Genomic DNA, 26,180 nt, shown 5'->3' with positions numbered 1-26,180 from the left:
TTAAAGAGGACTTTTATTGAGATGAATAAATCTCTTTCACCACAACATACAAAGTAAATAATATTTCTGTTGTATTTCTACTTCCTAAATGAGTCGGAGTACTTCTTCCACCTGTGCATTGAACACATGAACCTGCTCTCCCATGAAGTGGATCCTCTCGATGCTTTTCTAACGTGACAAACGGCAGCAGAGTCTTTAAGTTTAAGCTTCAACACCGGCGTGAACATCCTGTCAAAACATCTTTCACCCGAGCGCTAAACCTCCTCCTGCAAGACGCTTCTGAATAACAACGCCGGCTTCAGATGTAAAAAGGCTCGAACCAAACGCCTGCGAATGTCTTCGCCTCGAGCGCATTTGCATGCTGATGAAGAAGCGTCTTGGTATGTGGGAGGCACTGGCAACCATCCTGGTTTATGAACTGTCTGTCAGCCGCACATGAAGCAGCAACTCGCTGGAGTGGAAGAAGAAGACGAGCTGAAGATGAGCGCTTATTGCCAGAGAGAGAGACAAAGGAGGAACAAGATGTGTGTGTGAAGCTCCAGCAGCTCTCTCAGCATCATCAGCATCACTTTCTGCTCCGGTCAGCTGGCAGAAGAGAAGTCCGGAGGGAAACTTTACTTTAGGGATTTTATTTGACCAGATTCAAGGAGTGTTTCTGTGAAATTGAGACGCAAAGATGAACCAAACTGCGTCCGTCTCTCATCAGATCGACTGCCAGCCCATGAAGGATGGCAAGGTAGGATGGATTTACACTTCCTCTCTCACACTTATTATAATCACTGCACCATAAATACATGCTGACTTTATTCCAGCTTTAAATCACTTAGTTGTTCCATGTCTTATCTGTTGATCATAGAGGAGGGAGCAGGTACCGATGCTGACGGTATTAAACAGTTAATAAAATGTATTTTTCAAAGGTTTGCATCATCACAAACACCAGGAGCCCTTGACATCCAGTCGTAAACAAGCACAACAAATATCCTGCTGACGGGTCCAGCAGTGTGTGAGATTAGCCGTGGACAGACACACACAAGCACAAACTCACACACATCATCTCCAGGTTTACGCCCAGTAATATAGTTCACGTGTATCTGTCGTCTCACTTGACGTAACAATCAGGAAACAACAACAGAATTCATGTTTGATTAAATAGAAAAAGGTTTCTGGCCGTGACAACAACACTCCCCAGAAGCTCCGGACCTCACTGAAGGTTCAGAAAACTTTACACTTTGGTGAACTTTTCTGGTTTCATTCGTTGCCTTTTTGAACTGAGGGTGCGTCCCAAAGCCCCAAAACAGTAATATGTACTGTGAAATGGACCGCGATGCTTTGATGCTCTTCATGTGCATTATCAGCCCAAGTGGTTCTCCTTGTGTCATAAATCACAGCTCACTGAACCGCCGTCTGCCTCTTGAGAAGCATTAGCACGAGGCTGCGGTGCTGATGGACAGAACTTCAATTTTGTTGTATTTATTTTCTTACATGACCATTGAGAGTATTCAGGATTGGCTCATGGGTCAAGACCTTTGAATGACGATACAAATGTCCAAATTCTGCCTTTTATTCTGATGGGGCCTGGATTTCTTCACAAGCTTGCAGGATGTAAAACACATTTTCTGGACATTACATGTCCCCTGAAGGCATGCTTCAAGACGTGGAACAGCATGGAAACATCACTGATGAGGAATGAAGTGGAAGAAAGTGGAATAAAAAGCATTTGGAAGCGATATGAAAGGCTCTGCCCACACAGCAACCTGCTGGGGCTGAGGAGCGACCTCCATTTAATTCACTTCCTGTGAACGCTGCTAACTGAAGACGAAGCCGAGCGGCGCCGGTGACCCTCCAGCCGGTGAGACGGAACAAAAAACAACCCCCAAACGGCATTTCCAGCTGCTGTCAATCATCTGGAGCCTTAACGCGAATCAAAAGGTGATCCGGAGGCGTGAAATCTAAACATAGTCATCACCAAAGCTGAAGCAACAGGAAGGAACTGACTGACATCCAGAAAGAGACAGTGAACTCCTTTTTAAAAAAAAATTGAAACAATTTGCTTCACTCCACAAAATTTAAAAATAATAATAATAATTAGCTGTTGGCAGAGGAATAAGAAAGGAAAGGGTCCCAGGTTTTGTGAACTTTCTTCAGAGATGCTCTGACAGTGGGTTTCATTTTTTCTTACCTCTTCTGATCAGGAACGTGAGCTCGGCGGCTTTGGGTTCCTCCGATGCAGCAGTAACTCACGCTCAGCTATCAGAGCCGCTGATGCAATAACGTCAGCTTGATCTAGTGAACCTTCACACAACAGGAGACACACCACACACAGCACCCACACGGCATATTGAAGACTGTAGAAAGGGTCTCAAAGAAGGATGTCCAGGAGGAGTTCAGGGCAGGAGGAACGCGTGTGTGTGGCCTGCTGGAGGTTGAGAGCATCTAATACAGAATTCATCTGTTTTAGGACACACATTTTAAGAAAACCCAAATGTCTGTGACGGAAACACGTAAACTAAACGGAAAATCCAGTTTTGGATATTTATATTTTTTGATCTTCCTCCTTCAAACAGCTGAACCCTAAAACGTGTGAAACTGAACAGATTGCCGTCGGTTCCCAATCGCAGTGAAAAATCCACTGAATATTATCATTAACCCGGTGTCGTCGCTGCCATCTGTTACTGTGGAGTAAAGCGCTAGCATATATTATTAGCATGTTAGCCTTTGAGTATTTCTGTGCCTCGTTTGCTGGGTGAAGCCCTTCCCGCAGCCTGAATAACATTAGGATCAATATACTGAATGGTTGTCACTTTAAAGGATTTGTTCTGTAGAAATGCTCCATGCAGAGCTGAGCTGGTTGCATTTGCACGTCCTCCTCTCTCCTGGTGTGAAAGCCAGGCTGTGAGAGGAGAAGTCACACTGCCAAGTTCCTGACTTGCACACAGTGTTGGAAGAAGTATTCAGATGCTTTACTTCAGTAAAAGTACTGTGAAAATACTCCACTGCGAGTAAGAGTCCTGCATCAAGTATTACATTATCAAAAAGATCAATCAATCAAAGCTAAAAGTTCTTATTCTGCATGTTTTATTACATTTTAACTAGGGGCTGGACAAAGTTGAAAAATATTAACTGATTAATCGCATTATTTTTCTGTGATTAATGCGCCAAATTCAATAATGAAGTAAAAGATTGTGTATTGTACATGTGCATATGTGGATAATTCTCTGTTTTGCTCCCCCTGACCTCTGTTCCCTCGGTACCAGCTCATGAGCAAACATATCTGACCGTTGTGGTAAATTTAGGGATGCAACTCTTTCTTTTCGTCACTAGAGAGCGCTCTTACACCAGACTGAAGTCTGCACTGCTGTCCAGCACTGTGGAAGGAGCGCTGTGTGACTGCATCAGTAGATTCTAAAGTACCATACAATATAGATATGAGGACCTTAAACTGCACTCAAATGCATTATGTAAAATGTACTTTGTTACTGAGTTACTCCTGAAATAAAGCAACCATTCACATCAAACAATTTACATTTTTTTAGACTTACCGTGTATTATCCACCGTTACTCAGCATTTTAAATGCATCAGCTGGTTCTTAGCTTCTGTGTTTTTACTTCTGCTCTCTGCTTGAAAATACATTTTTCCAAACCAAGGTCACTGCTGTGGAAGCATCACCAGAAGAGGCTTTCTGTATTGAGAAACAGCTGCAACACTCTGACACGTGAGGAAACATCAGGCCTCAGATACGCTGCGTAGCTTCAAGCTCAGGGCTGCTTTCATTTTCTACTTGGGACTGAAGCGTTAAACAGAAAGATGACCTGAAACACATGGCGTGCTTCAGACAGTTCATCATTTTGCAAGTAGAGCAAAACACATAAAGGAGAAAATAAGTCATATAAAACATACTGTAAAATGCACGATATATTTTAATCTACATTTTCTACATTTTCCTCCTACATGCAACATAAACAGTATGATAAATCAGATTTACACCTCGAAATCTGGGTTTTTCTTCAGAGTTTTCGCCAGTAAAGGTGTGACAACAGTGAAAGAAAAAGCAGGTTTTAAGTGATCGGTGACCAGTCACAGTCGGTCCGGTATGGAGCTGAATAAAAAGCAGTGAGACAGAGATGATGGACGGCTGGGCAGCTTCGTGACGCCTCATACAATCTTTCCTCTCAATCAGTAATGAACTGGTGATCCATGGCCTCGCTCCAGGTGGTAACATGTGAGGCGAGAGAGCCAAAAGAGTGAATGTGGAGACCGTGAAGAGCTCTTACTTTGAGAAAATCACTGTTAATCCCCACCCTGAAATCTTAATTGGATTTGAAATATATCTGAGTTACCTCAAAGGAATTATAAAATGTTTCCACAGTTGTGATAATACAACTTTTTGTTCTTCTAAACACAGCATTTCTTCTTTTGAACCCTCTATAATCTGAGTGAATTCAGCTCAATAAGCCTCAAATTCCCCCCGACACAGAATTAGATTATCAGAGTAACGACGCCAAGTGAAACTGGGTTGGCTGAATTTTTTTTACTTATATTAATGACACCATTTTTTTTAAGTGGTAACATCAGAACAGAGGGGTTTTGTGAGTGTGTGTGCGTGTGTGTCAGACGTCTGTTTACACTGAAGAGAAAAGTCAGACAGAAAAGACGCTGCTGGCAAGTGCAGGAGGGGAAGCTATCTGTTCCCTGTTGTGCTTTCGACTGGAGGAATGCGTTCTCTGTTGTTTTTGGACAACACTGCACACTTCTGAGGCTCCTGCTGAGTGTGATGCTCCACATTTCAGTGCTTTGACTGACGACACGTCGACACGATGGACCCAGAGCTCAGGTACCCAGAGGTGAGGCGTCAGCGCGCTTTTATTTATAGAAACCACAACACTGCTGCTCTTTAAAGGAAGCCGTTGAGTGAGTGTTTTGACATGCGGGGCCTTCGGCATTGGCTGCATATGTTAAGAAAAAAACATCCTAAAGTTCTTGTGATAGCCGGAGAATCAACGGAGAACTGTGACGCTTGTGTTTTATACGTCCCAGGAGTGTCTGCTGCCTCCCGGGAGAGTCTAGGCTCGAGAAACAGAAACACATCCTTTGGGATTTAAAGTGTGTCAGCCGCGTGTGTGTGTGTGTGTGTGTGTTGACTGAGAGTGTTGACTGTGAGATTTGAGGTTGCACGGTGCACAGATCAGCCAATGGAGAAACAGGAAGCGCTCTTAGCTAAAGGGATGCTTTTTTTGAGGAGATGTGGGCGTTCGTGTCGCATGATGAAGCAAAGAAAACTGGAGATAAGAGCAAAGATTGCATCCAACAACAACAACATGTTCATGTTGTTGTGTTTGGGCTGCAACTTATTTCATCATCGAGCAATTTTCTAATTGCTTGTCAACAGATAAGCATGTTGGTTTTTGTTGCTTAAAAGTTGACAATCAAAATGGTTTCCAACGCTAATGCTTGGTCTCCTGGAGGTCTTTGTGTGTGATGGAGACGTCTGCACCCGAGCTATCAAACCTAATAACTAATATCCCTGCAGGCCGAGGCGTCGCTGTTGATGGACAGTGTTTCTCTGGACGCTCTGCTGGCTGATGGCGTCCTGCCGGCTGGTTAATGTGTCAGTGAGGAAACCCTGACCTACTTTTTTCTGGGTCAAGGTAGTGGATCTTTACACTCTGCAGTCCACTGACTGATTTGGATCATCTTTCGATCACAGAAGCTTCTATTAGCCTTTAGTTTTTTAAAAATGTTCATCTTCAAAGTTCATGTGCGGTTTGTTTTTTGGAAACCTGCATTTGAATTAAAATATGCACGTGTATCTTCATGGTGATGATTAATGTGCTTTGCAGGTACCTGCTTTCATGTGCCAGCTGCACTAGACTCCCACACACAGCTCATTGTCTGTGCTGTTTGCAATTTAGCATTTCTATAAATGGACATTTCGGCCTTGAGCGGATTTGAAGCATTCCCACGGTTCAGTGTGTGAGGCCCCTTCTGCTGCAAAACACGGCATATGAATGAAGTGCTGCTTCTTTTATGAGGCTTGTTTACAGGTTGGTCCCTGAGTCTCTATATCATTTCTTTATGAGCGGCCAGACAATGACTTCTGCAAGCTTTTTTTTTTTTGAAGAAATTGGAGGAAAACAGGCACTTTTGTGTCAATACGTGAAGTATAATCTAAAATATTATATTCACACCATTTTCCTCTTATTCTCAATCGTGTCAAAGCTATTGGATCTATTTATATGTATCTATATACACATATAGATATTTACATATTTATATTTGTATGAAAACACAGAAACATTACCATAACAGACAAAAGAGTTTGAAAAAATTGTTACGAGGGAGAAACATGTTGACAGCAGTCTGCACCAGACATGTAAAAATATCTCCTTTAAATATAATTGCTGCTGACGGCGAGGGCATCCTCTTTGGGATGAAGTCAGAGTAACAGGTGGTTTTCTCTGCATGAAAGCAGCGTCGGTCTGAAGAGCTCTCAAGAAGACAATCACGTCCCACTGAGTTACATCGGACTAATTAAGTGACGACGCAGTGAAACACTTTCCTGCAGACTTTAACCGGCTCTTATCGGGCCTTCACCTCAGATCCTTCTGGGTCAATCAACCCACTTAGGAGCCTTCCTTATCTCAAGCGCACTATTAGACCACACGTGGCTGCTTCCAGACTCACAGCCCTGCAGGTTAATTACATTCACCTGGCGTCCCAGGTGTCCGTCAGCTGCTGATTAGGCAGCAGAAGTGGTTTGGAGGTCTGAGGAAGAAGACTCTCACTGTTTAGCCGTGTGACCCGTAAAAACATTTTAAAAAGTGCTGACTGCTCGCTGCCTCTTGTACAGGCCGCACACAGCTCGAGCCGAGGCGGGTCCGGCTACCTCCAGTGGCTGTTGGGGAGCTACCGGAGAGCTAGCAAAGAACCTTGCGGAGCGTTAGCAGCAGCGCTAGCGGAGAGCTAACAGCAGCGCTAGCGGTGAGCTAGCAGCAGTGCTAGTGAAGAGTTAGCAGCAGCGCTAGCCGGCTACAGCGGAGAGTTAGCAACAGCGCTAGTGAAGAGCTAGCAGCAGCGCTAGCCAGCTACAGCAGGGAGCTAGCGGACACACCCACCAAAGGTAGTAGCGGCTTGTTACCCGACTTTTACGGTAATATGTTACAAGACAAAAGATCATAGAAGAAAACGCGTGATTTAATCGTCTCCAATCAATCAAATCGATGGTAATACAATAATTTGCCTCCATATTAAAAGCTGCTACAAAGCAAACGCACACAAGTCATTGTTTAAACCTGAGGCGTGAAGGCCGGTGCACAAGAAACCAGCCCCAACACAAACATGCAGGATGCTCGGAGTAGTAATGCAGGAACAAATGCACTCGCTGGTTTGATGTCTGGAGGTTTCAGCCTCTGGGACGTCTGTGAACTTCTCCAACATCAGCAGAGGTCATAGAGAGAGAGATCACTTCCATGTGCTCTCTGATTCCCTTGTTCAATATTTAATGAAGAAGAGAAGAAGAGAGTCCAGCACGAGCTTTGAGGATCTCTTTTCTACATCCTCGTCTTCTCTCCATCTTTCCTTATTTGCTCTCCACTTCCTCCCTCTCTGCTTTCCTCTGGATTTTCAATCTGCTGCCACTTTCCTCCAGCCTTCACTCGAGCAGAAACACCCTTCAAGCCTTCAAAACGTGTGCGTTCGGCTCCAGGAGGATGATATAATCCAATGTGGTACTTTTACTTTTGGTACTTTTAAGTATTTGTGGTACTTTGCTGTGCCCTGTGGCAGCATTTGCTCCTCAAAGTCCATTCAAACGAGAAGATGCACACAGGATGGGACTGATATCAGGCTGCTTTGTCCTGTGTCGTCCATTTCTCCCCCCCTCCCCCCCCCCCCTCATTATTTTTGGATAGTGGGCACAGTGTGTGTGTTGGCTGGAGGTTTGTGTCTTCGGGCTTTTCTGCGTGACACCTATCAGTTTGCATCCAGTCACTTGGCAGCAGGACGAGCCAGCTGGTTACGGATCTGCTGCGTCGTCTCGCTTCGTTTCCCCTCAGGGGAGATTTCACACGCGCTTCATTCTCCGATGACGCGCGCGGCTGTGAGCCGGTTAAAGTCCCTGAAGTGATATTGTAGGAGTAGTATAGTGACATCATCAGGGGTAAAAATACCACAAAGGGCAAGACCGAGCCCTGTGGGAATATTACACTGCATCACAAATACTCACTCACATGAGAAATATGAACAGCATGTGATGGGATGATTTAATAACTGATTAAATGAAGACGTGCGCAGCATCATGTGTCAGTAAAACAGATTCATTAACCGACAGATGTGAGATTCAGTTTAATTAATGACTAAGATAATGGCTTTTTAAATGCTTTGAGCTCCTGTTGCAGCTTTAATGAAATAGTCTGTCTCTGAGTGTATGGCTGGCTGCCATTTGGAAAAGATGAATAAGTACATTTACTCAACTACTGTTAGAGGAACTGGAGGTTGAGCTTTATACTTCTCATCCACTGCATATGAATTGTAAAAAAATATGTTAATTGTTTACTTTTTACTCCATTGTAAAATGTAATACCTTAGTTACTTTGAAGATTGAAAGTATATTTTGATGGCAGGACTTAATACTACTATTACTACAGTACCACTGTTTCTTACTTAAGCATATCTATCGATCTATATATATATATATATATATAGATATATATAGATATATATATATAGATATAGATATATATATAGATATAGATATATATATCTATATATATATATATATATATATAGATATATATCTATATAGATATAGATATATCTATATAGATCTAGATATATCTATATAGATATAGATATATCTAGATAGATATAGATAGATATATCTATCTATATCTATATAGATATAGATAGATATATATATCTATATATAGATATATATATATATATATAGATATATATATATATATATCTATATATAGATATATAGATATATATATCTCTCTATATATAGATCTATATATATATATATATATATATATATATATATATATATATATCTATATAGATATATATATATATATATATATATATATATATATATATAGATATAGATATAGATAGATAGATAGATAGATAGATAGATAGATAGATATTGTGTGTTTTTTTATTTAAATATATATTGAATAGCAGGCGATGACACCGGATGTTTAAATATTTTAACAAAATAAAAGCTTACGACAAAAATGTAAACATAATTTGAATTAGTAAACAGTAAATCTAAAATAGGTCTAGTAATATTATTTTATTAAACCACAATATATATTGCAGAGCTTTAAAAACTACTGTGTTGTTACCAAAACAGCGAAGTCCTGCATTTATTTTGAAAGCCTCTCCCGGAAGTCGTCCGCGTCGCGCGGCAGCTTGACGCTCGCGCCGCTAAATTGACGCGCCGACAGGTCCGGGATGTTATTACCGGGAGAGCCGCTGCCGTGAAGGACCGGGAGCTGCTGCACCATGACGGCGTCCAAAGACCCCACGAAGAAGAAACCCAAGGAGGCGCAGGACGAGGTACCGGGAGCGGGGACCCGCACCTGGGGAGGAGGACCCCCCCTCCTGAGGAGGACCCCCCTCCTGAGGAGGACCCCTCCTCCCGATATCAGATGCATTCATATGGGATTTAATAACCTGCAAACATGCATCACAGTGCAGTCATTACATTATTATTCTATCTTTGTGTCTTTTTGTGTTGCATGTTAACATTGATCTCAGGTGTAGTTGTGTTAATGCAATTAATGCACAGCCGTTGTGGGACTTTACCTGTCTTGGGTGCAGGTGTTGTGTGTTTTCAGGACTTAGTTCAGTGTAGTGGTGAGTTGTGTGTTCATGGTGTCTGTGTGCTGGACCTTAACACAGTTGTGCAGCTGCAGAAAACCCTTTAAAACAGAGTAAAGAAGGGTTTTTGGAAAAGATTTGCAAGGAAATCATATTTTGAAAGGAATGAGGCGAGTTGGTGTTCTTTATGAGTTGTGTTACATACGACACAAAAAGAGATTTAAATAGTGAAGAAACAAGATGTGCATACGATTCAAATAGTGTAGAAATAATGTAAAATGTCATAAAGCAGGGGAATAAAAGTTACAGTGCAGTAAAGAAACGTTAAACTTTGTATTTGACCTTTTATTTTGGTGAAAATCAGTTTCAAAGCTGTTATTTAAGTTCTTTTCACATTTTAAGCCTTAAACAGGCAAACATTTGTGTTTGTTCAAAACCTGCATGGATTTCCATCTAAGAGTTTCTCCATCGATCCATTTCTGTGACTTTATCCTGTTAACTCAATACACACACACACACACACACACACACACACACACACACACACACACACACACACACACGGCAGTGGGTAGAGCCTTCTTTGCACATCACTGAGCCATCGACTGCTCTCTGAGAATTAGTTCAACATCTCAAAGCTAATTCTCCGTGTGTGTGTGTGTGTGTGTGTGTGTGTGTGTGTGTGTGTGTGTGTGTGTGAGAGAGAATCAGTTTCTCTTGCTTCATTAATTAAACAGTTTCCTCCTCACCCAACACAACATGAGATACAGATTGTTCAGGACACATTTCTGCCTTTTTCTCTTGATTATAATCCTTCATTGACACTGACTTGTGTACTATGTAGTCGTAGTATTACTATGAATAGTACAGTGTACTCTTCTGTGTACATTATGTTCTTCAATAGCTTGAACTTGGAAGCCAAAAGGATTCATGCTGTTTCAAAAGACTATTCAAAAGATATTAAAGTTCCTGCAGTTTTTGTGCAGATTAAACAAAGCTATGCTATCAGTTTCCCCCTGTTCCCAGTGTTTGTGCTAAGCTAAGCTAACCAGCTGCTGGACGTCTTGTGCCGCCTTGGGGCCTCGTTCACGTTTCACCGTTATCTGACATCTTATTTTTGCACGTTTACACTCAAATGAGTGTTGTCAGGTTTGTGCATAAACAATGTGTTGTTGCAGTTTGTGCAATTACATAATAAGCATTTTAAAATGACCTTTTCCAAAGGCCAAGACGTTGTGAAAACCGGAGACACAACCACCGTTTTCCATGTTTTATTCATGTAGAGGTCGGTTCCTATCAGAAGAAGTTTCTGCCTCCAAAAGGAGATCTAATCCCTTTTCGTGGCTCTCTCGTCCACATGGAAGTCTGACGCAGGAACAGTGCTTCTGTAAAAGAGTCGACATTAAATTGGACACGTTTGATGTGAGGAAGAGGCTTCACACTGTCTCCTTTGATGTATCACTCTGTCTCTTTCTCCAGCTCTGAACAATGGTGAAGCAAACACCACATGACAGCTACCTATTACAGCTCCCCGCCGTGTCGCTGCTGGAGAGCTCGTCCACGCCCGGCTTCTCGCCAAATCCCCGCGCTTGAACTGAAAAAAGCCTCCTTGCATCATTTTGTTCTCTTTTTTTAAGTCTACAGGTAGCTCATCCCTCTCGCCTGAAGCGAGTGAGCGGAGGAGTCCAGGAGAGGTGATGTAACCCGGCCGCTTCTCGGCGGGTCGCAGATGTCGTCAGAAAAGTTCCAGATGCAAACGTCCGGGAGTCTTTTGGTTCAGATGAGAGCGTCGACGTCTCTCACCTGAACCTAACAAAAGAAGATTCATACTCTGAACTCTGTTTGTGTGGTCGCGTACCACAGACGTCTGCTTGAATCGTGGCGTTTTAAATCGTCTTATTCCAGATAAAGTAAAGGTTTCATGGTTTTCTGAGTTGTTTGAGAACTAGTTGCCTTTTTATTTCAACAAAATCACACATGTCTCCCAAGATCTTTATGAGGTAATTATTAACTGAGCTGCAGGTTTTCAGATGATGCTCCTTATATTAGCATTAATATGCTCCTCTTAGCAGCATTAATATGCTCCTCTTAGCAGCATTAATATGCTCCTCTTAGCAGCATTAATATGCTCCTCTTAGCAGCATTAATATGCTCCTCTTAGCAGCATTAATATGTATCAAACAGCTGTTGAAGACACAGCTGACTGTCGCTCTGTGCACCTTTTTGAAGTCCAAAATCAGCTGATAAAATGTGATTGTCATGATGTAATGTGATTGCACCAATGCTGTCTTTGTGTTCTTCTCGTGTGTGTGTGTGTGTGTGTGTGTGTGTGTGTGTGTGTGTGTGCAGGAGTTCGTGGACGTCAGCCCCGCTCAGAGGAACTGGAAGGGCATCGCCATCTCCCTGCTGGTGATCGTGGTGGTGTGCTCGCTCATCACCATGTCGGTGGTGGTGCTCACGCCCGGTACGTCGTGCGCTGCTTTCCTTCCTGGCGGGCGACGCGATGAGGATGGATTTGACTTTGAGCTCCTTGTGTCTCTCCTCCCAGCGGAGCTGCCCAGCAGCGGCCAGTCCCGGCTGACGGGGGCGGATCTGTACAAGCCGGAGTTCAGCGTCCACGACCCCGAGGCCCAGTGGATCAGCAGTGAGTACTGCAGAGTGCTGCTTATTATTAGATATTAGTACTGCAGAGTACTGCTTATTATTAGATATTAGTACTGCAGAGTACTGCTTATTATTAGATATTAGTACTGCAGAGTACTGCTTATTATTAGATATTAGTACTGCAGAGTGCTGCTTATTATTAGATATTAGTACTGCAGAGTACTGCTTATTATTAGATATTAGTACTGCAGAGAGATCAGAGCCCACGTGGCCTCTTTCATTCTGCAGCAGGTGTCACCGTCCTCTGTCCGTTCATGTGTGAATATCTGTAATCTCTATGCGGACGGCATCTTGATATGCAGACGTGATGACAACAAGACCTTTGTGTTTTAGCTGCAGTGCATTCTGGGTGAGCAGCAGAGCATTTTGTCTGCTTGTGAAATCAACTTTTAATTTATAAGGAACACGTTTTACGTGATTCTCTTGAAAGTCAGAGTCCTGCTTTAAACGATGTCTGTGATCATGGCTTCAAAGCGACAGCGTAAACGCCGCATGAATCCGGCGCTGCCTTCCGGTGCAGCGAGTCAGAGGCAGGGAGGTGACACAGGAGGTGACACAGGAGGTGACACAGGAGGTGACACAGGAGGTGAGGACGGCGTGACATAGTGAGGAAGGAGTGATGGTGATGTAACCGAGGAGAAGAAACCGTCTGAGAGGCGCTGGCCGTGTCGGGTTGAAGCAGCGTCCGGTGGGACGGCGCTCGGTGGGGTTTCAACACCTTTTGCTCTCGTTTCTCACCGAGAACACAGCGGCGACTTCCACTCACACGAGTTTATTAAAAAGACAAACATGGCCCCGATGAGGCCGCCTCCCTCCGGGTCAGAAGGTTCAGAGCAGAAACACTCAGACGCCAGAAACCTTTTATTCCTCCAGACCAGTTTATAAAAAGATCTCACAGAAGATGGAGCACAGATCAGATGAAGCGCCGGGACGCGTTCAGGCATCAGGATGCATCAGAGGTCACATGCAGGATGCAACTCATAGTACGGTTAATTTATTAATGCAATGTGTCAGTATTTCCTGTAAGATGTGGAACTTGAAGTCCACTTTAATAAAATCAAATCAGAACACATAGTTTTGCATTGACTTCACACTTTGATTAAATTAAAATAGATGAATATACATATTCTATGTTTGTTCTAGTGTCATATACAATACATAAAATATGTTGTCGTTTCTTCTGCCCTCAGGATGCTGAATTTAGTTAATTTTTGTGTCTCTGTTCTTTATCGCTGCACTCGTTCTCATAAAGGCATAAACTCCTGCTGACACACACACACACACACACACACACACACACACACACACACACACACACACAGATGGCTTCACAGTAGACGAGCGTCAGCCTGCAGTGACTCAGGGCCGAGCGTCCTCCCACCTTGGGATGAACCATATTAAATAAACAATAATAATAAAAACAGCAGCAACAACAACAACAGAGCTTATTGTCACAGGGAACTTGATGCTTATTGCATCTGTGCTACACACACACACACACACACACACACACACACACACACACACCTTAACTAGAAGAGTTGACTCAGAAGGATAATCTGCTCTTTCCTGGTAATTTATTCAGTCTTCAGCTCCTGCAGACGCAAAGCAGCGAGCATGAAAATAACATATTTTTAATCGCGTCTCTAAATTTTACTGGAAGCCCGAAGAATGTTCCGTTAATGTGAGCGGAGCGCGTTTCTATCAGACCAAGGAAACATTCAGGTTTCTTGTGTTAGATAATAGTGTGTGTGTGTGCGTGTGTGTGTGTGTGTGTGTGTGTGTGTGTGTGTGTGTGTGTCCAATCAGAGCGTGGATGAGTGCTCCACGCTGCTCGTCCTCTGTGATTGCTAATGAGGTTTGCACAACAATAGGTTGCATCTTTAGCGGTGACCCGCAGCAGTAAAAGCACATGAATAATGCATCCGTTGTGTTAGTGTTGTGTAACATGTGGAGACAAGCAACAAACAACAAGAACAACTCTTTAGGAGGAGAGGAAAGAGAGGGAGGAGAGGAAAGAGAGAGAGCAGAGGGAAGAGAGAGAGGAGAGGAAAGAGAGAGAGCAGAGGAAAGAGAGGGAGCAGAGGAAAGAGAGAGAGCAGAGGAAAGAGAGAGAGCAGAGGAAAGAGAGAGAGCAGAGGGAGGAGAGAGAGCAGAGGGAGGAGAGAGAGCAGAGGAAAGAGAGAGAGCAGAGGAAAGAGAGAGAGCAGAGGGAGGAGAGAGAGGAGAGGAAAGAGAGAGAGCAGAGGAAAGAGAGAGAGGCAGCTGGTCCTGGATCAGTCTGATGAGGATCTTAATGAGGAGGAACAGTTTAGATCCAAGATGCTTGAAGTAGAATATAAAATACTGAAGTAAAGGAGACACACCATATTGTGTGTGTGTGTGTGTGTGTGTGTGTGTGTGTGTGTGTGTGTGTGTGTGTGTGTGTGTGTGTGTGTGTGTGTGTGTCCCAGTGGACAGACGGTGGGTTCAGAGCGATGGCCGATGGAACGACTCCCCAGAGGAGTGAAATCACAGAGGAGAGAGTTCCTCTTCTTCTTCTGTCGAAGCAGCAGCTGCTTCCTGTTCATGAAAAATACAATAACACGCAAAAGAAATAACATTTATTATCATGTCTGTCCTCACTGTGACTGATCTCATTTTATTTACATGTTTAAGTCGGGAGAGGCCAGCTAGAAATCCGTTTTATGACATTTACATGCATGTATTTAACATTAATAAGGTGCGTTATTGTTTGAAGTAAAACATCTTGTCCTGTTCCTGTGGTTTAGAACCTAAAGTCTCTCTCAGGTGTTTTCTCTTCTTCTGCCACGTGAAACCTGTCGCTCAACGACACGTTGAGGCATTTGTTGTCAGGAGGATATCGTGTTAGGGAGATATTTAGAGCGGGATGATCATCGTTCTGGTCCAGGTGTCTTTACCTCCACAGCATGAAAGACTCACGACGGATCTTTAACTCCAGCGAACAGAACCAGGAAGCTTCAGTCCACGCAGATCAAAAGATATGAGACATTATGGTGTATGTTTATTTAGAATAACTTCATTTTACTGTGTGTGTGTGTGTGTGTGTTATTTCCACCCGTCAGCTCTTGCACATTGTGTTTGTCATCCTCACAGCAGCTGTTGGTCGTTCTTTGAGCCGCTCGTGTGTTAATGATTTTAATGTGTTGAATGTTTCTCGTGTGTGTGTGTGTGTGTGTGTGTGTGTGTGTGTGCGTGCTCAGACTCTGAGGTGGTGTACAGGAACCGCGACGGCCACGTTATCAAGTTCAACTTCTCCTCCAACGAGACGGAGGTCATCCTGACCAACAGCACGTTTGTCCGTTGTTTTTAAACTTCCTCTTTTCAAGTATTTTAAACAAAAAACTAACTTTTTTTATAGAATGGTTTGCCGTGTCAGAGTTCCTCAGCGGTGAAGGGGATCTTTATGTTTCAGGTGGCCTTCAAGGTGGTGAAGTACTCGCTCTCTGCAGACCTGAAGTACGCGCTGTTCGCCTACGACGTGAAACAGGTGAGCTCACCTCCACGAGTCCTGAGAGGAGACAGAGGAATGAACAGTGATGGAACAGTAAAGAATCCACAGCAGCAATATTTCATACACAGACAGAACACAATGTATTCATAGTGCACAAGTAGAAGTACACATGATGCTCATATCATGCAAACAACAATCTGCTTATTAAAAAGGTTAAAAACTCACAAACTCGTCGTTGTGCATCGACGAGCGACGCTTCCCGCTGCGGCGCTCGTCCTCTCCTCCTTCACTTCCTGGCAGGCTGTTGTTCACACGGCGGCTCCTCTCAACGCCCAGGGAGCTGTCACTCACGCGTTGGCGCGCAGAGAGCCCGCCCACTGGAGCGCGCTCCTGCTCTTTTGGTTGTCTGGAGAGAACTTTGTGGACTCGCCTTCACCGAGATGAGCTCTGATGTGTGTGTGTGTGTGTGTGTGTGTGTGTGTGTGTGTGTGTGTGTGTGGTGACGCACTGGCCTCTCGTTGCAGACGTACAGATACTCGTACACGGCGTCCTACATCGTCTACAACATCTACACCAGGTGAGCCTCGCTGCCCTCCACCGCACACACCAGCTGGTGCTGGACCTTATCTGTGTGTGTGTGTGTGTGTGTGTGTGTGTGTGTGTGTGTGTGTGACAGGGAGGTCTGGGAGCTCAACCCGCCAGAGGTTCACAACGCGGTGCTGCAGCATGCAGCGTGGGGACGACAAGGACAGCAGCTGGTACGCTGCTCTTTACTTCCTCTGTTCTCCACGTCATCCTGTCTTTCTAGCTCTTCTTCTTCTTCTTCTTCTTCTTCTTCTTCTTCTTCTTCTTCTTCTTCTTCTTCTTCTTCTTCTTCTTCTTCTTCAAGTTCTCCCAACTCAAAATGTCTGCTGTGGTACTGATGGATATTCAGAGTAAATAAATCAGTCCTGCAGAGGATCTGTTTGTGTTTGCAAAATGTAAATATTAAAACCGTGATGAGAGAGGACGAACACACACGATGCAGGAAGACTCACAAAGACAGAAAGCAGGACTCACACAGTAAAGTTCAGTCTCTCTCTCTCTCTCTCTCTCTCTCTCTCTCTCTCTCTCTCTCTCTCTCTCTCTCTCTCTCTCTCAGGTCTACATCTTTGAGAACAACATCTACTATCAGTCTGACGTGAAGAGCAACTCTCTGAGAATCACCTCCTCCGGGATGGAGGGAGTCGTGTTCAACGGCCTGTCGGACTGGCTGTACGAAGGTGTGTGTGTGTGTGTGTGTGTGTGTGTGTGTGTGTGTGTGTGTGACCTAATATCTAAACATGTGCCGGAGCGTTGCAAGCGTTTGATCCTGACATGTTCATGGCTGACTGACAGAGGAGCTGCTGCGCTCCCAGCTGGCTCTCTGGTGGTCTCCAGACGGCGAGCGGCTGGCGTTCCTCACCATCAACGCCTCGCTGGTTCCCAACATGATGCTGCCCCAGTTCACTGGGAACGCCTACCCCAGAGGCCTGCAGTACCCGTACCCCACGGTCCGTCTGCCGCAGGGCATTGTGGGAAATGGAGTCCAGACGTCACGAAACGCAAAAACATCTTCATTCTTATATTTTATAATTTATTGATGTCATTTTAATAGTTTAGTCTTTTACACTAAATGGTTTATTTTTAATATGAAGCTAATCTATAATGTATTTGCTAAAAAGGAAATCAGTGTTGAATTTATTTACTTCCAATTTATTTTTATTAAGAAATAACCTCATATATTGTGTAAGCGTGCAGAAACCTTTTACTGAAAAAACATCTTAATAATATTAATATTCAGAGGACAAAAGACTTCATAACTTCATAACTTCATAACTCCTCCGTCTTCAGGCCGGTCAGAGAAACCCAGAAGTCAAGCTGTCGGTGGTCAACCTGTTTGGAGCGACACACACACAAGACCTGCAGCCTCCTGAGGAGCTCAGGCTCAGGTGACACACACACACACACACACACACACACACACACACACGCACACACACAAGCACACGCACACACGCACACACACAGTGACCGTCCTCTCTGCTCCCCTGTGCAGAGACTTCTACGTCACCATGGTGAAGTGGATCAGTAACACTCACCTGGCGGTGCGCTGGGTCAACCGGCCCCAGAATGCATCACTGCTGACGGTGTGCGACGCCACCATCGGCGTCTGTCTGCAGGTGGGCGTCGCCGCCTCCTCCAGGTCACATCTGTCAGAGCGTTTCCTCAAAGTGAATTTCATTTTCTCGGTTTGATTCAGAGACGTGCAGACTCCTCTGGGACCTGGCTCTCCGTGCAGGTGAGCCTCGTCCTCCCACCTTTCCACGCCGCGTCCCCCTCGCCGCCGCACAGGAACCGCTGACGTAGAGAGTGTCACCTCTTTGTCTCCGCAGCAACAGCAGCCGCTGTTCTCCAAGGACCGCAGCCGCTTCTTCATCCTGCAGCCGGTGAGGCAGGGAGGCCAGGGAGACTTCCTCCACGTGTCCATGTTCTCCAGGAAGGTACCGCGGCGCCGCTCGGCAGCTCCACCTCCTCCAGCTCCTCCAGCGGGGCGCCGTGTGCTTCATCCTGGTTCCCTCTCTCTGGTTTCAGCTGCGCAGCGAGCAGGACGAGGTCCGGCACCTGACGTCAGGGGACTGGGAGGTGACCAAGATCTCGGCCTACGATGAAGACCATCAGATCGTGTAGGTGATGACATCACAGGAAACGCTTCCAGCTGGGTCTGCTCTGTCCAGCTGCCGGGACGCTGTTACCGGACGTTAATATGGCTTTGTTTGTCCCTGAGCTTCATCTTTTGCCTGCTTGCTGACCTGCAGGCTCGTGACTGAATGAAATATTCTGTGATCACGACATCGTGTCTCCACTGATGAAGGAAAGAAAACACTTGCAGGAGAAGCCTCATTTTCATCCTGATAGAGTTTGTGCTTCTCCAGCTGAGCCTTCATGCTCTCCCTCCTCCTGCAGCCGCTGTGTTTTTAACCCTGCGTTCAGGCTGCAGGCTCCGTGTCTGTGACCTCGTCCTACTTCATCTCTGCTTTCCCTCCACACAGATACTTCCTGAGCACAGAGGACGGCGCCCAGCACCGACACCTCTACAGGTAGAATACGTCTCTTTGTTTTGTGTTCGTCCATGTCTTCCTCCGCTGAATCGAGGTCTGGTCCTCCGGCAGCGTGTCCACCCTCGGCCTGTTCCCGCGGCGATGCCTGACCTGCGGCCTGAAGGAGGACTGCTCCTTCTACGACGCCGACGTCAACCCCGACGCGCAGCACGCCGTCCTGCACTGCCGAGGTCAGCGTCCATGGAAGCGTAGATTTTAGAGCCCAGCAGGATGCAGATCCAGCGGCTCTAAGTGTTTGCCTCCTCCGCCGCAGGGCCGGGGGTTCCTGCCGTGCTGCTGCTGAGTCTGGACGACGTGGACTGTGAGTCGGCTTCGTTTCTCCTTTCACGTGCCAGCGGTGCGTATGAAGCATCGCCGCGTTGCAGCTGCTGGATTTGACTCCACGCCAAAAGAAAAGCAAAGAAAAGCACCGGCAGTTTGTCCATTTTATACGACCCCGCGTTTGAATATTCATCAATATTCATCGGCTCCTGGAGTTCGTACTCCAGATGTAAAAGTGTCCTTCTGACAATGAGAAGTGTCGTTATTGGAATAGAAGAGCTTCTGTGTGCAGTCAGGCCTGAATATGAACACATGAATATGTTTTAGGCTTCTTAGATCTTCAGAAAAGCTTCAAATAACCTGTTCTAGTTTAATATACGTGTGTATATGCATATACAATATATATATATATATATATATATATATAGATAGATAGATAGATAGATAGATAGATAGATAGATAGATAGATAGATATAGATATATAGTAACACTTGTGTTTACTTTAACAGCGTATTTCATCTTGGAGAACAACCTCCCTCTGCACTCGGCGCTGGAGACGAAGAAAAGGACCCAGACTGAGATCAGGATGATCACCAATGACAACTTTGGTACCCGGTGATCTGCACGGAAAGATGAATGACATGAGTGTGTGTGTGTGTGTGTGTGTGTGTCCTTCAGCTAACGTCTCCGTCTCGTCCTCACAGAGCTGCCGCTGAAGCTCATCTATCCTCCCGACTTCTCCTCGTCCTTCCTCTACGGCCTCCTCCTCGTCCTGTGAGCCGCAGCTTCATCTCATTTACATCTTTCAGCGTTTCACGTTCAGAGGGCGAGCTGCTCTCCTCCTGGCGGCCGTCAGTTCAAACGCAGACGCAGCAGCTAGAGATGGACTCCATGTAGACGGAGCGACCGCTTTAACGACCTCAGACCCTTGTTGGGTGCAGAGTAGTTTCACAGTCTCAGAGTTGTCGTACTTCATTGTATCGTAGTACAAACACAACAAGGTTTACTCATTTGAATCTTCATATTAGCTCGTTTACCCTAGTGGGTCTTTTCATCTTTAACGCGTATCGTCCTGAAGTACACGTGGTGTGTTCTCCCCGCAGCGCCAGCTCTCCGGGCGCGCAGGCGGCCACGCAGGAGTTCGGGCTGGACTGGGCCTCGGTGCTGGCCGGGTCGGACCACGTGGTCGTGGCGCGGCTGGACGGCCGAGGGTCGGGGTTCAGAGGCCAAAGGTACCGGACGCCCGACGCCCCGCTGCTCGACGCGCCGCGGCGAGTCTCACTGTCTCACCCTCGTCTTCGTCTTCGTCCCTCCGCAGGGTTCTGCAGCAGCTGCACCGGCGGCTCGGCTCGGTGGACGCAGAGGACCAGACGGCGGCGCTGGAGTGAGTCCTCGTGTCGTCTGTTGTTCAGCATCTCACGCTGCAAGCAGCGCTCATTAATGCAGCGAGTCTGAGCAGCTCGTCACCAGGATGAAAACATTCACAACTGCAGCTTTGAGTCTTTGAATCTTTCATTATTTATTTTTATTTTATTTTATTGCACAAAAAAAACCACAACACAAGAGGACGACAAAACAACAAAACAAGGAGATACAAGCAGCAAGACACCATATATTCAGAATACGTGTGTGTGTGTGTGTGTGTGTGTGTGTGTGTGTGTGTGTGTGTGTGTGTGTGTGTGTGTGTGTGTGTTTATTAGGGTTAGGGTTAACTGAAGTGAAGAGCTGAGTCCTCTGTGTGCTTCAGGTACCTGCTGACGCTGCCGTTCATCGACCGCTCGCGCGTGGGCGTCTACGGAGAGGTGGGTCTGCTGGTGTGTGTGTGTGTGTGTGTGTGTGTGTGTGTGCGCGTGTGTGTCCATACGTTGTGTGGTCGGGAGCTTTGTAAAGGCGACAGCGTCAAACTGTGTTGTGCGTCTCCCAACAGGACTACGGAGGCTTCCTCGCGCTCACGATGCTGAAGTCCAGCGAGAAGCTGATCGGCTGCGCGGCGGCTCGGAGTCCCATCACGGACTGGTCCATGTACGGTGAGCTCATCACGCCACACACACCTCTTCAACACACACCTCTTCAACACACACCTCTTCAACACACACCTTTTCAACACACACCTCTTCAACACACACCTCTTCAACACACACCTCTTCAACACACACCTTTTCAACACACACCTCCTCCTCTTCAACACACACCTCCTCTTCTTCAACACACACCTCCTCTTCTTCAACACACACCTCCTCTTCTACAACACACACCTCCTCTTCTTCAACACACACCTCCTCTTCTACAACACACACCTCCTCTTCTACAACACACACCTCCTCTTCTACAACACACACCTCCTCTTCTACAACACACACCTCCTCTTCTTCAACACACACCTCCTCTTCTTCAACACACACCTCCTCTTCTTCAACACACACCTCCTCTTCTTCAACACACACCTCCTCTTCTTCAACACACACCTCCTCTTCTTCAACACACACCTCGTCTACTTCAGGACGTCTTCATCCTGCCGGGTGTAGTCCGGGTTAATTATCCTTCAATTCCGCTGTCGGGAATTTAGGCTTATTGAGTTTATATATATATATATATATATATATATATATATATATATATATATATATATATATATATATATATATATATATATGCCGTTTTGTTTCTCTTTCTTAAAACCCGCCGCAACCTTTTCTCTTCCAGCGTCTGCGTTCTCGGAGCGATACCTCGGATCTCCTTCAACTGAGGAGAACGCGTACCAAGTGAGCTGCTTTTACCCATAATCCATCTGTTGCTTTTGTACTTCATGTTAGAACTCGTGTCTTTTCCTGCAGTCAGATGCATACGTTTGAATAAAACTAATAAATCCTCTGATCTGACACACCGTCCATCAGAAAAGACTGAACAATCAACCACGTATATTAGTTTGTGAATGAAACCTGCACCCAAAAACACAAATACCATGAAACGTGAATAGTTTGAGTCTCGACTCAAACACCTTCATGACAGGTTTACTGAAGTCCATTTATCTGACACTCCTCTGGTCATAATGCTTTATTAATATGTAGAAATATCCAGTTTTTTATGCAGGAAATAAGCAACAAGTCTGAATTGTCTCCTTTGCTGTGAATCTTCTGAAGAGCCTTCAGGTGTGTTTGGCTTTCTGCTTCAGAGAAGCGTCTTTGTTGATGCGTGATGATGCAACAGAATAGAGAGAATGAATCATAAAATCTATTTTACTTCCACATTTCAATGCCTCCACAAGTGAAAGGTTATTAATTCAAATACTACAACTCAAACATACTTTAATTTCAAATTCCTCACTTTTCTATTCACAAAAGCTCTTTTTCATGTGTTTTTGATGGCGAGGTGAAGGTCACGGTGCTCTGGATGAAAACGCACTCCGCTTCACTTCACAAACAGAGCGCTTCATATAAATAGAGAACAATGTGGAGCATCTCGGGGTCCACATCCTGCGAGGGGAAAAACACACAAGCGAGGAAAGAGAAACGTCAGAATCGCCCTCTACGTGAAGGTCGTGGAGTGTTTTTCCTCTAAGTGGGTTGCGTTATAACTGGGACGGCTATTTCTGTGGCTCTCAGCAGGGGGGGGGGGGGGGGGGGGGCTGCTTTTAAATCCACCACAGAGGAAGAAATGTGGCACGATCTGATCAGACAATAATCAGCAGGACGGCGTCATTCGTCCTCTGAGGCGGAGAGCGAAGAAGAAGCAGGCGGGTTATTAAACGTCCGCTCGTTGATCGCCCTCGTTTGAGTCCCATCTGGAGAGAGAGAGTGAAGGATGAGGTGGAGAGGTCCTGTAATGCAACACCGCCGCCACACTCCCCTGAGCAAGAGCATTCAATCTGGCTTCTGGTTGCAGGGAACGAGGAAAAGAGCCAACAGTTCCTCTGAAATGAGAGCGCCAAGTGGCTTAAACGCCTCCGTGACCTTTCAAAGGCCCGTTTTCACATCCTCACAACAGGAATGTGCTCCTTGTACTTGACTGGAGTATCACCATTATATGCTTCTGAACACTTCTCCTCCACTACATTTATGTCACAGCTGGAGCTGCTTTCTGAAGCTCTTCTTTCTGCACGATACATACGAGGTTACGACCAGTTAGCTTAGCTTAGCACAAAGACTGGAAACGGGTGGAAACAGCTAGCTTGGCTCTGTCAAAGCGAACAAGAGCCAACAGTTTCTCTGCAAACGTGAGCATGAAGTGGCTTAAAAGCATCTCTCCACAACCTTAAAGTCCCTTTTTCTCTCGTTAGAGTCCATCATCACAACAGGAATGTAGTACTTGTACTTCACTGAAGTATTCCCATTCTATGCTACTAAATACTTCTGCTCCACTACATTTATTTCACAGCTGGAGCTGCTTTTTCACCATTTTAGTTTAGCCTATCTTATCACAAAGACTAGAAATGGGTGGAAACAGCTAGTCTGGCTTTGTCAAAGCTAACAAGACCATACGAGAGCATGAAGTGGCTTAAAAGCATCCCTCCATGACTTTTCAAAGGCCATTTTCTCTTGTTAGAGTCCATCATCACAACAGGAATCTCTATGCTACTGCGGATGTCTTCTTCACTCCATTCATGTCACAGCTGGAGCTGCTTTCTGATACATGCGAGGTTCCAACCAGTTAGCTTAGCTTAGCACAAAGACTGGAAACGGGTGGAAACAGCTAGCCTGGCTCTGTCAAAGCGAACGAGAGACTCTGTGAGCGATGACAATGTCAAACCACCCCGGTGAGATTTAACCATGAGATGACCTTCATGAACAACGGGTTGAGAACATGCGATGACCTTCAAGAACAACGGGTTGAGAACAATGATTTGTCTTGCAGGCGTCCAACGTGCTGAGCACCATGAAAGGTCTGCAGGGGGGAACTCTGTTCCTGGCTCACGGCACAGCGGACGGTACAGAAACCGTGTTTCCTCTTCTGAAATGAAAGCATGCAGAGATTTAACCGTGTTGGAGGAGAGCCGGAGCTTCTGTACGCAGCAGATGAACCACTTCATTTATTGTTGCTTTGTCCACAGCTAACGTTCACTTCCAGCACTCGGCAGAGCTCATCAAACACTTGATAAAGATCGGAGCCAACTACACGATGCAGGTGAGCGAGCAGCGAGTCCTGAGCAGGAAGTCAACGTCTGGAACGAGGAACTCTGCTGCAAACTTTCTTTTAGCCGCATGGAAACAAACTACTGAGGAACAAACTAGTATTTTTTAAGGCGATACCGAGGATGTTCACATCTTTTCTTCACTCAGATCTACCCGGACGAGGGACACTTCCTGTCCACGCGCAGCCGGCTGCAGCTGTCTCACTCCCTGATTGGTTACTTCAGAGGATGTCTGCTCGGCGCGTCGTCAATAGAACAACACCAACGGGACGACGAGTGAGAGGAGACGTGTGTGTGTGTGTGTGTGTGTGTGTGTGTGTGTGTTTTATACCTGTAGGGCAACGTGTGAAGGACTAAACGAGCTTCTCCTCACAGATCAGATGTAGTTTCTCTGGCCTCGTAGAATAAAGCGCCTGCAGTCAGCTCGTACCACGATGCACTCAGAGGTCATGCAGAGGTCACGCAGAGGTCATGCAGAGAGGTCAGCGGAGAACATGTTAGTTTGTTGTTTCAGAGTCGAGAAGCGTGGGATGTTTGGAGCCAGAGGTGATTAAATGTGTCTTTAGGGAGCGCAACAGGCTGAGGCATAAGAGGCCCCACAAAATCAAATTCTGGCTTTATTATAAATGATATACTAGTTTCATGCCTTTGTGTCCTGTAAAGGTGAAACAGCCAATTTTAACAAGTTAAGTCATTCATATTAAGGCTTAAATGAGCAAAAATCTAAATTTAGATTGGAGAAAGCCGTCCAGCATCTATTTTGTTTCTAATTCTTCTCTCCAGCGTTTAGTTTCCGAGTGTAACTGTTTGTTTAGAAGCTTATTATATTGAATATGTGTCTGGAGCTCTTGCTCCGAGGGACTAAAGCTAAACACTGAGCTGATATACCTCCAGTAAAAGTCCAGAGCCGTGAGCGTTAGTGAAAGCAGTGTAAGTGTTGTGTGTTTGTGTTTCACTAACGTGGTGAAGTCGTTCAGCTTTGATTAGACCTCGATAGTGCTAAACAGTTCTTATTTATTACAGTGTTGCATTAAAGCTCAAAGGGGCCGTACGTGAAATGTTTGTTGTCCCACAGAATGAGAGGTCACGAGAGGTCACGAGAGGTCACGAGAGGTCACTTTCTACCTGCAGAAGTTTCAGGTTGTTGGTTTTTAACGTGATGAACAATGTAACAGTACTACAGTACTGTACTGTAGTACTGTACTACAGTACTGCAGTACAGTACTACAGTACAGTAGCCGTGGCTCGTGCTCATGTTTTCGTAGTTTCAGGGTTGTATTTTATACTTTCTACTTGTTGCCAAATGGTTCATTAAACCTCTTGACGCTCCTTTTTTAAACCTCCCGGCTTACAAAACCACTAAATATGTTTTGTTGTGTAAAGTTGTGTAAACTTTAATTTGTTAATTAAAATGTGTTCTGGATGAATCCTCTCCCGAGTGTTTCTCTGGCGCACGTCCACACGAGGAGGAGAAGCATCTCTTAATCTCAGATTGTCACAATCCCTCTCCTCCGTCGCATCGGCTATCGGTTGCCATGCCAACGTGTTCTGGTAGCCTTGGATACGGCCGCTCTCCGGCTGGTGACGCAACATCCTCCAATACGGTTTATTTTATTATGGGCTGTTTTTGATATTGAAACATTGAATGAGTCGCGTTGGAGGTGTTTGTGTCTCGCTAGAGGCGG

General features: G+C 45.3%; 1 protein-coding gene across 6 annotated transcripts; it reads left to right on the top strand.

Moving 5' to 3' along the window:
• The first annotated feature begins 446 nt into the window (after nucleotides 1-446).
• LOC137793998 (inactive dipeptidyl peptidase 10-like) lies at nucleotides 447-25,916 on the top strand. Of its 6 annotated transcripts, none has more exons than XM_068590513.1 (27): nucleotides 447-736; nucleotides 12,176-12,290; nucleotides 12,375-12,470; nucleotides 15,715-15,809; nucleotides 15,927-16,001; nucleotides 16,490-16,542; nucleotides 16,642-16,723; nucleotides 17,107-17,227; nucleotides 17,343-17,497; nucleotides 17,838-17,935; nucleotides 18,043-18,166; nucleotides 18,247-18,285; nucleotides 18,380-18,487; nucleotides 18,579-18,670; nucleotides 19,037-19,084; nucleotides 19,157-19,275; nucleotides 19,359-19,406; nucleotides 19,877-19,975; nucleotides 20,072-20,141; nucleotides 20,471-20,599; nucleotides 20,686-20,751; nucleotides 21,115-21,169; nucleotides 21,295-21,394; nucleotides 22,071-22,129; nucleotides 24,219-24,291; nucleotides 24,415-24,488; nucleotides 24,644-25,916. In XM_068590513.1, exons 1-27 carry the CDS (start codon nucleotides 677-679, stop codon nucleotides 24,773-24,775), a joined length of 2,385 nt encoding a protein of 794 aa, XP_068446614.1. In that variant the 5' UTR covers nucleotides 447-676; the 3' UTR covers nucleotides 24,776-25,916. The 6 variants fall into 6 exon arrangements, 5 of the variants coding, with proteins under 5 accessions (XP_068446614.1, XP_068446616.1, XP_068446618.1 ...); XM_068590515.1 differs by lacking the exon at nucleotides 447-736 and adding an exon at nucleotides 4,810-4,842; XM_068590517.1 differs by lacking the exon at nucleotides 447-736 and adding an exon at nucleotides 5,628-5,646.
• Nucleotides 25,917-26,180: the final 264 nt, after the last annotated feature.

This window comes from Clinocottus analis, unplaced genomic scaffold (genome assembly GCF_023055335.1).
Source record: "Clinocottus analis isolate CAN_PGR_092001 unplaced genomic scaffold, fCliAna1.0.p SCAF_24, whole genome shotgun sequence".
NCBI lineage: Eukaryota > Metazoa > Chordata > Actinopteri > Perciformes > Cottidae > Clinocottus > Clinocottus analis.
Note: the sequence above shows the minus strand (reverse complement) of the source record. Positions and strands in the feature narration are given on the sequence as shown.